At 36.2% G+C, this 9,962-nt stretch overlaps 2 protein-coding genes across 2 annotated transcripts; both read right to left on the bottom strand.

Moving 5' to 3' along the window:
- Positions 1-1,996: 1,996 nt before the first annotated feature.
- LOC133314054 (zinc finger BED domain-containing protein RICESLEEPER 2-like) lies at positions 1,997-4,285 on the bottom strand. The gene is made up of 4 exons (XM_061515493.1): positions 4,269-4,285; positions 2,594-4,193; positions 2,250-2,475; positions 1,997-2,061 (listed from the first exon to the last, which is right to left on the bottom strand). Exons 1-4 carry the CDS (start codon positions 4,283-4,285, stop codon positions 1,997-1,999), a joined length of 1,908 nt encoding a protein of 635 aa, XP_061371477.1.
- A 3,581-nt stretch (positions 4,286-7,866) lies between these two features.
- LOC133314046 (glutathione S-transferase F9-like) lies at positions 7,867-9,584 on the bottom strand. Its single transcript, XM_061515484.1, has 3 exons — positions 9,317-9,584; positions 9,146-9,194; positions 7,867-8,533 (listed from the first exon to the last, which is right to left on the bottom strand). The coding sequence occupies exons 1-3, from the start codon at positions 9,458-9,460 to the stop codon at positions 8,079-8,081; spliced, it is 648 nt and encodes a 215-aa protein (XP_061371468.1). The 5' UTR covers positions 9,461-9,584; the 3' UTR covers positions 7,867-8,078.
- Positions 9,585-9,962: the final 378 nt, after the last annotated feature.

Raw genomic sequence — 9,962 nt, forward strand, 5'->3', positions numbered from 1 at the left:
ATGAACATCCAAATTGTGAGTCTCAGGAAAGCTTCACAATGTTGGTATCATTGTCGAAGCCACTAATCGACTCACCCTAAACATATAAAATTGAAAGATTTGGAGAAGAAGACTTGTCCTGAATGGAGGCTACTGGTAGATTGACCCTAGCTAAAGCTGTCTTAAATGCACTGCCGACATATACCATTCAAACGTCGATTGTGCCACTCACAATTTGTGATGACATCCAAAACTGCACTAGGAACTTTGTGTGGGGTTCGACTAGTACCAAAAGGAAAACTCATTTAGTCGATTGGGAGATAGATTGAAAATTGCCAAAGGAGGGAGGGCTGGGCTTAAAGGACCTTCGATCGTTCAATAGTGCAATGATTATGAAAGTGGGTCACAAAATTATCACAAACAAGGATAGCGTTTGGGCTAGGGTTTTGAGGAATAAATATAGAGTGGGCCTAAGCTAATTCCTACCATACCCAGAAAGACTAACAGCTCAAATTTGTGGAAGGGAGTTTCGAAACTCTGGGGTAAGATAGCAGATGGGTCAAGGATCTTTTTAGAGATGGGCATTCAACAAATTTCTGGAAGCATGCTTGGTTGCCCTCTGGCAGAGTGTTTGACTTTACAGTGAACCATGTTCCCGAATCCATGCTGGAAGGGAAGGTAGCGGAGTACGTCGATTCTAATGTAAACTGGAACTGGACCATTTTCAACCACCTTATATCTAACGAGGGCATGAATTTTATCGCGGGGATCATGCCTCCAGAGACAAATGGTGGGGTGAGGATAAAGTTACATGGGCTCACTCTAATGATTGAAAATTTACCATCAAATCTGCTTACCAAAAACTGACCACCGAGGAGGACCATTTGAGTACTGTTGAATGGAAACTAGCTGGAAATGTAATGGCCCGCAGAGAATCAGAACCTTTATTTGGCTACTGTTGGGAAATAAACTTCTTACAAACAATATGAGGTACATAAGACATATGTGCACTTCATCCATATGTCCTAGATGTAATTTACAGGTGGAAGACTCCCTTCATCTCCTTCAAGACTGCACTTGGGCAAGGGACGTTTGGCTCCACCTTTTGAGCTTTAATGACCGAGTAACTTTCTTTCAGGGGAATGTAATGGACTGGGTTTCCAGGAACCTTAAGGACTGCAGAACTGGTCCATCCCAAACCGAGTGGAATCTGCTCTTTGGAGTCACGTGTTGGCATATATGGAAGGAAAGGAATAACTTTGTTTTTAAGAGCGCATCAGATAGTCCCCAGCGAGTGAGTTTCAGGGCTTCCCAGTTTTCTCGAAATGCTCGACATGCTCACCATACGCTGGTGAAGGCAGGCCTTGTAGTGAGACAGAAACAACTAGCGTTTATCAAGTTGTGTCTCCCAGATCCAGGGTGGGTTAAGGTTAATACTGATGGAGCTAGTAGCAATAATGGAAGAAAATCAGGTTGTGGTGGTGTGATCAGGAATAGCCAAGGAGGATGGATTGTGGGTTTTAGCAAGAACACAGGTTTCAATAACTCCTTCATGGCGAAACTGTGGGGCATCTTAACTAGGGTTGGCAAAATGGGCCAACCTGGCTCGACCCGGCCCAACCCGCATTCAATTTGTAAAAATCAGGTCGGGTTAGGGTTGGCTCGAAAAAATAAACGAGCCAGAAAACCCAACCCAGCCCAACCCGAGCCGAGTTAAGGTTGGCTCGCGGGTTGGCTCGGAAAAAAGCTCGCGGATTGGCTCAAAAAAAGCTCGCGGGTTGGCTCGAAATGATGCCAGTGGGTTGGCTCGCGGGTTGGCTCGCAAGTTGTCTAAAAACTTGATTTTTGTGGAACATAACCAATATAACATAACCAATAAATTAAAAAATCCCAACATAGCAGTAGACAAACACATTACAAAATAAAAATTGTCCTATGAGTTCCCATGGCCAATACAGACATACAGTACAATATCAAAATCTAAACATCCAAAAGTACACCATCATCATTAGATTATCTACAAAGTTTCATGACCATTAGATCCCCGTGAAGAAGCTAATATATGGGAAATACCATCATCATCTACAAAATACAAACCATAAAATGTAAATAATCAATTAAGGTTACAATGACAAATGAAAATGAAATTTTAATTGCATTGAAAATAAATAAATTACCATTGGCAACAAAACTAGCCAACCAATTGCGTATACATACCAAAGCTTCAACATTCTTTGACAACAACTTATTTCTATATTTGTTAAGCACACGTGATCCAATGCTAAAAGCAGATTCAGATGCCACAGTGGTAATAGGAATGCTTAACAAGTCACAAGCCATTAATAGATTCGGAAAACGACAACTATTATCCTTCCACCATTGCAATGCATCAAAACTATTCCAGTTGTCAATAATCAATATAGGCTCCTCTAAATAAACATAAAGTTCAGATTTTCCAACTTTTATTGCAAGGTGTTGATTGTGCAAGAAAAATTCCTATCATATTTGAGAAGTGCAAAAACATAATAATTGAAGTAAGTAAGTACATGCATAAATTGAGGCGAGAAAATGAATATATAACATAATTAAAGCTTTTTGCTAAACATGAACATACATCAAAGATCTCATCATTCCATCCTCTCGTTTCCATTGACCCTTGACTTGAAGAGGGAGTGTTATCTTGACTTTGATCAGTGGTAGTTGATGTTACATAATTATCAAAGAGCTTATACATGTTTGCCTTTATATTTTCCATCTTGTCATCATGTGTGTAAGCATCAATCTTTCTATGACAAAAAGATAATGTAGTAAACTTAATGCGAGGATCAAGAACAACTCCCAGTGAAAGCACATCACTATACTCTTCCCAATATTTTTGAAACTTATCCATCATCTTATTAGCCATGCTACTTACAACCACATCTTCATCAGTACTCATACGAATGAGAACACGCTGAATTTTCCAAACTTGTAGAAAATACAAGTTAGAAGTAGGATAAGAAGTGTCAGACATCAAATTAGTGATCTCACAAAATGGTTGCAAGAACCGACAAAGAATTTCCAACCTATTCCACTCTTCTTCTGAAGGAAAATACTTGTAATTTCTATCACTCAATTGGAGAATTGATAACTCACGCCTGAATTTGAGAGCACGATCAAGCATTTCATAAGTGGAATTCCATCTAGTGGGTACATCTGCTATCAATGCAGTTACAGTGTTCTCACCACCAACTTGTTCAATGCACTCCTTAAATTTGATCATTCTTGATTCTGAGCCTTTTATATATTTAACACTCTCTCTAATCCGAGACAAGGCATCATTTGCAACTTTTACTCCATCTTGAACAATCAAATTCAATATGTGTGCAGAACAACGCACATGGAAAAATTTCTCATCACATAACAACAATTTTTGCATATTCAATTGGCTTCTCAAACCACCAACCATAGAGTCATTTGCAGATGCATTATCCAAAGTAATGGTAAAAATCTTCTTCTCTACGCCCCATTCCTTTAACAAACCAAGTATTTTATGAGTCAATTCAAATCCAGTATGAGGAGGAGGCATATGACGGAAGGCAATAATTTTACTATTCAGCTTCCAATTTACATCAATGAAATGGGCAGTTAAGAAAACATAACCCTCAGTATTACAAGATGTCCACAAATATGAAGTTAAGCATATCCTACTTTCAATGCTACCAAACATATTTTTCAGCTTCATCTTGTCTCTCATGTGCACATTTAAAACATCTTGTTTAAGAGTATTTCTAGAAATGCCAGTCCAATCTGGATTCAAGTAATTATGAAAACGCCTAAACTTCTTATACTCAACAAAGTTAAAGGGCTGGTCATGTTCAATAACAGCTTCAGCATACATCTCACGTGCTACCTTCATATCTATTTTTATAGCCTTCATTTTACCTTTCATGTCTAAAATGACTTGGCCAATATCTTCATGTTTGATTTGTATGCATTTGTCAATGTGACGGTTTAAAGTAGACGTACCGCAAGTCTTACTGTCCATCTTGTACTCTATCTTGCAACCATTGCATCTTGCCTTTTCATGCCCTTTTTCTCCTAGTATTGTGAAATATTTCCAGCAACGCGCTTTCCTTTTCCTAGGCTTTTTAAAAGCAGGTCCTTCTTCAACTTCCAATTCATCGCTTTCTGCATCAGCATCATTGCCCTCTTCAATGAATGCCAAACTTTCCCTACATCAAAGTTTAATATAAAATTACTATAGCGGAAATGGAAATGAGAGATTTGAAAAATAGGAAAATATTTACCTATTCGAATCAGCCATTTCAGAGAGATTTAAAGTCTGCACGTTACAAATTTGATGCCTGCATGTAAAAAATTAGGACAGATCAACATAGGTAAGGTTAGAAAAATTAGGACAGATCAACACAGGTATTTATAGTTCTTGCATAAATTGCTTCATGACTATAAAGATCAATACAGAAATTTAGGCTTTAAGATTTCATTTACTTGGTATAGTGTTAAATAATCAGGTTTTACAGCATGAATTAGTATCAATTTGTGTGATTTAATGATGGAAAAAGAGGTTAATATCCTAGAATGTCCTCAACTACAAGTTCAAGAAGCTTTATTGAAAATTTGCATTGTTCTTGTAGGAAAATCAAGCTTAAAAGGCAACTGGGAGAAGGAATAAGATTCTGAAGAAGAGAAAAATTCTAAGTGTTGAGCACTAAAACATCCATACAGGACGTTTTAGCGCCCTGTTACAGAAAGAAGCCAAAAGATGCTGGTCTGGAGCGCTAAAACGTCCATCCAGAACGTTTTAGCGCGCTGCTGCACGTCAAAGCCAAAAATATGCTGGTCTTCAGCGCTAAAACGCCCAAACAAAAGGTTTTAACGCTGAAGCCAGTTGAAAGCAGTTGAATGGATGTTGAAGATGGCGCTAAAACGTCCAGGAGGGAGCGTTTTAGCGTCCGTGTTAGTTTTGGCAGTTTTTCAGTTGCAACTTGTAATTTATATGGGGTTTTTGGCGTCCAGGAGGGAAAATTGTTTTTTGATTACTTGTTTTATTAAATCCCAATTCATATTTTAGTATTATATTAAGTTACTTTCAAATCAATTTTCTGGTGACAAAACATTCATGATTTTTACAAACTCTTGTTTGATTCAGATTAGTTTTCTATGGTTAATTGGTGTTTGAATATAAATCTCTGTTTACTGATGATAAAATCAAATGAACATACAAGAGACATTTCTCTTGCCAAATGCCAAGGGGCACTCCCCTTATCAAAATGAGCACTCTAGGCCAATATTCAGAAAAATACCCAGTCTATCACATATAGAGGGAAACACCTCCTTTTAGACAAACAAAACCTTCCTCTAACTAACTTTCTAATGACTAACTATATTCTTTAAGAAGGAATATTCTTTCCCTCCCAATGCAAACTGTATCCAAAGTTCACTAAAAAAAATGACACGGAATGCATATTTATATATCTTAAAAAGTAATAGCATGACAATTGACAAGAGTAAAACCAATATAAGAAATTAATACTGGAACTGTTAGTCCTCCTATGGTATGCAGTATCATTGCATTTATTTCTCAATCTTATATTCATCGCGAAGCTGAGTTAATAGAAGTAGCTATCTTGTAAATATCTTGCTTGGTTTACTGTAAAAAACGAATGCCTTTTCTAGTTAAGATGGAGAGTTGAGATAATGTGGAATTTGACATAAAAAAATTAGTAAGCTACCTCTTTTTTGGTTGGCTGTAAGTATTAAACTCACACTTCAGTAATGAGATGATAAAATTTGTATTCCGTGTTGTATAGCTTATCCTTGATAGATGAATTCAAAAATTATAACATGACTTCAAAAATTATAACCTGAGAAAAATCAACAAGTACCATTATAAATCAAGTAACCAACAGCATCGAATCGAATCAGAGAATAAAAATCCATGTCGAAGGGGGGAAATGAATGACCTGAGGAGATGAGAATCAGTGATGTCCTGCAAATCTGGTGACTTCGAGTTGGAGCTGCTGACTTCTAGTTGGAGAGCGAAGATGAAATGGGGGAAATCAGCAAATCTGTTTGACAAAATAATTTAGAAAACAAAACGGTAAACTAAATAAAAAACAAAATGGTAAACTAAATGTGAGAAGACCTTACTGTGAGGCGTGAGCAGATTGTGAGGCGTGAGATAGGGTTCTTCGATTGCAAGGTGTGAGAAAATAAACAAGGCTGATTGCAAAATGAACTAGTGAGATGAAATGTCAAAAGGGGGCAGAAATTAGGGTATTAGTTTTCATATTATTTTTTTTAATCAAACAAAAAAAAATCCCCAACCCGCGAGCTGGCCCGTTTGACTCGCGGGCTGGCTCGTTTGGGTCTGGGTTGTATCGAGTCGGGTTGGCAGCTGATTAACACCAACCCAACCCGACTCATTTAGGACGGGTTGCGAGCCAACCCGACGGGTTGGCTCGTTTTTACCAACCCTAATCTTAATGGGTTTGGAACTGGCGTGGATTAGACAATTTAAATACGTATGGTTGGAATCAGACTCTTCTTCGGCTTTAGAAGTGATAGAAAAAAGCTGTCCTGATCATCTACCTTTTTCCAAGTTGGTTTCAAAGATCCAGGTCCTTTCTAGTAGAGATTGGTCAATCAGGTTCTCTCACACCCATAGAGAGGCAAGTGGAGTAGCCGACTGGCTTGCATCGAACCCGGGGACTGAGGATTGGAGTACCCAGTTTTTTGAAAATCCCCCCGGGGCTGTAGGGTTTTACTAGGCAATGATTTGACAGGTTCTTTGTACCCCAGAACTATCAGTAGCTAAGTTTTGTTTTGCTGTTTTTTCTGTTTCCTCTGTATCCAAAAAAAAAAAAAAAAAGAATTCTAATAACTTTATTGGGATGGTCTCAGGTAAAAAGACCAGATTTATTAAAACATGATGCGACGCCTATTGCATATACCTCATACATAATTGAAACTGTAAGCTTCACTTATGTATCCCTTTATTTTTCTACTTCTTTTATGCATGCTTAGTATAATAAGAAATTATCAATATATTAAATTATCATTATTGAATATCAATTTTAGCAACGTGGAGGGTACAGAGCTCAAAAATTATTTTGAACCATAGATGAGCTAATCGGCAACTTTAATATTTTGCATATCAAATATTTATCTGCTAATGACAACGAAACCTTATTTGACATTGTGAGTTTAATGGTACCATAAAAATTTCAACATTCTATTTTGTTCATGCAATTTCTTCCCATAATTTATGGTACAATTCTGTTCGTTAATTGGAGACTCCAATGGATATCACCGTAGCTAAGAGATGCAGGATATGATGTTACAGTGCGGTTTTTGCTTCTATAAATTAAACTAAAGACATGAAAATCATTTGAATGTCAAGTAGTGTTGATCCTAAATAATTTCAATTATTAACGTAGTTCATTTGGTTCTGTTTATATATATTCGTTCTACTGTAGAAAATAAATCTGACTCATAGATATGGGGTAGTCATCAACACTTACAGTTCTTTCAATATTTGAAAAAGATGAGAGATATTCTTACTACCAAAATCTTCTACTACCAACTCAATACTTATCTAATCACCAATGGATCAACATTTTCTTTTTTTTTAAATCTTTTTAGCATTCTCTTTCTTTGATTCAATGGTGATTAGATAGGTAGTAAGTTAGTAATAAAAAATTTTGATAGTAAGAATATCTTTTTTTTTAAAAAATAGTGATCAAAACTTAAACATAAGTAGTAGATGAGAGCTCCCTTTATTCTGAAAAAAATTACTTTGACACTTATAAAATGTTTGATTATTATTTGTACCGTACGTAATATGTGATAAAAGGCATTACTAAATTTTATTTATAAGTTGCATAAATTTTTACCAGATAAAAAAAACCGACTCTTTTTTCTCTCCTGTGCGTTGCACGGGTAAATAACTAGTTTTGTATAGAAAACAAAAGCAAATTAGAAAACAAACTAGAGTTCTGCATCATGCAGATAGGCTCAGTTTTATTCGCAAGCAGAAAATAGATGACTCTGAAGGCACTTGCATCAAACCAGATATCAAGTAGAACTAAGCAGATCTAGACAGGGTATTTGTATAGGTGAAGAACCTTCTTCCATGATGGTCTGCCACTAATATCATTCCACCAAGCACTCACATGTTTCCTCTCTCTTACCAAATTCCCTCTTCCAGTTTGATTCACCAAATAATGACCAAATGAGAGATGGCTAAGATCAGCAAGGCTGAAGAAATCACCTGCTAAGTACTTGCTCTTCGACAGCCTCTCCTCATAAATATCCAGCACCTTCCCAAGCTTTTCATCACTCTCTTCAATCACTTTTTGGTCTGAGGGAATTCCCTTTAATGGGGCAAACAGAACATTCCTAACTAAGTTGAGGGTTGGTGGGTGAAAGTTATGTGCTTCAACTTCAAGCCATTGTTCCACAAGACCCCTTTCTTCTATTGTTTTCCCCAACAAGTCAGTCCCTTGGGATTTATACTTTTCTGCATAGTATCTGATTATTGCACGAGATTCTGTAAAAAAAGGTTTAACAAAGTGTATTAGAATTAACATATTATTCTACATTAGCAAAAAAATAAAAGAAATGAAATCTGGGAATGTTGGCCTTCAATCTTTCACATTGAGGGTGAGACTCAGCACTGGTAAAGATATTCAATGGACGATTTCGAATTTGTGAAACGACTATTGGCAAATATATAAGGATTGCCTTCAGTGTTACCCTCATTAGTTGGGATTTCGTCTAAAGTGATTTTTCGAATTCGAATTTAGGAAAAATCTCTTTACAAATATATAAAGGTGATGCAACGTACAACAAATATATAAAGGTGATGCAACGTACAACAATTTTCGAATTCGAATTCTGATATTATATAAATAACCATTTCAACTCAAAAACTTAAATTAACTATTGAGTGAGGACCTTTTTAGTGATTTATATTATTCTCTAACAGTGAGCGTGACCAGTCCTAACCCCAGAACTCAATCTAACATCTTGATCTAAAGTTTGAAACACCCATATCAAAATGAATGATATAAAAGGAGAAATAGCAAAATCACAAATCCTTAAGTACATGGCACGAGATAAAACAAATTCAAGAAAATAGTAAAGGGGCTAAGTGGCTAACCATAGAGAGTATAATCACCATCTTGAATAACAGGAAGCGCTCCAAAAGGCTGTAGATTTATGAGAAATAGGTATCAATAAAAATAAAATAAAATAAAAATAAAAATCTAGAAACCCAGTGAGGTAAGAAGTGTTGTAAAGCAAAAGATCAAGTGAAAAAAAAAAATTGAACCTGCAACTTGAGGAACTCAGGATCTTTGTGTTCTCCCTTGAAGATATCAACAGGTACCGTTTCAAATTTAACTACCTTCTCAATCAGACACACCATCACCCGTTTTGGGGAAGCATAGGTTGGGCCATACACCTTCACCACCATATTTTCTATAGATATTTGCTACCTACAATATTCAGGAGTTGTTCTTGTTTGTCCGTCCTCTGGGTCATGTTGCTGCATCTTATAGGGTCTATCTAGTGGAAAAGGAAAGTTTCGTTCTGAGATAGTGATTATCAACATCAATGGTAATTGCTTAGAGCAGGAGAAAATTTAATTAGTATTTAAAATCATAGAAGTAAATATGAGGAAAGGAAAAACAACGGAATATTTAAATAAAAGGTAATATATTTCTCCTATTACATGAAAAGAATATTCTCCCGTAACAAGCATAAAATTCAAGTGAGACCTAGAGAAAAAATACAAATAACACTAACCTATATTGAAAGTCTTAAAACGAGAAAATAATCACCATGGAGAGTAAGTGGTTAACAATAGGGAGTGTAATCACCACCTTGAAGAGCATAATGAAATTTGTGATATAAGAAAACAAAAATCATTATCTCAATTTTTTTATAAAATCACTTTTTACAAACATAATTATCGT

The sequence above is a fragment of the Gastrolobium bilobum genome, unplaced genomic scaffold, assembly GCF_033153095.1.
Source record: "Gastrolobium bilobum isolate Gb01-03AN ecotype WA unplaced genomic scaffold, APGP_CSIRO_Gbil_v1 utg191876, whole genome shotgun sequence".
Taxonomy (NCBI): Eukaryota; Viridiplantae; Streptophyta; class Magnoliopsida; order Fabales; family Fabaceae; genus Gastrolobium; species Gastrolobium bilobum.

Excerpts from the sequence above, each read along its gene's own strand:
- LOC133314054 (XM_061515493.1), bottom strand. Across the intron at positions 2,476-2,593 it reads GGAATGATGAGATCTTTGAT|GAATTTTTCTTGCACAATCA; the intron begins GTATGTTCATGT and ends CAAATATGATAG. Across the intron at positions 2,062-2,249 it reads TGCTTTTAGCATTGGATCAC|ATGATGATGGTATTTCCCAT; the intron begins GTGTGCTTAACA and ends TGTATTTTGTAG.
- LOC133314046 (XM_061515484.1), bottom strand. The coding sequence starts at position 9,460 with ATGGTGGTGAAGGTGTATGGCCCAACCTATGCTTCCCCAAAACGGGTG. Across the intron at positions 9,195-9,316 it reads CTGAGTTCCTCAAGTTGCAG|CCTTTTGGAGCGCTTCCTGT; the intron begins GTTCAATTTTTT and ends ATAAATCTACAG. Across the intron at positions 8,534-9,145 it reads TGGTGATTATACTCTCTATG|AATCTCGTGCAATAATCAGA; the intron begins GTTAGCCACTTA and ends CTTTTTTTACAG.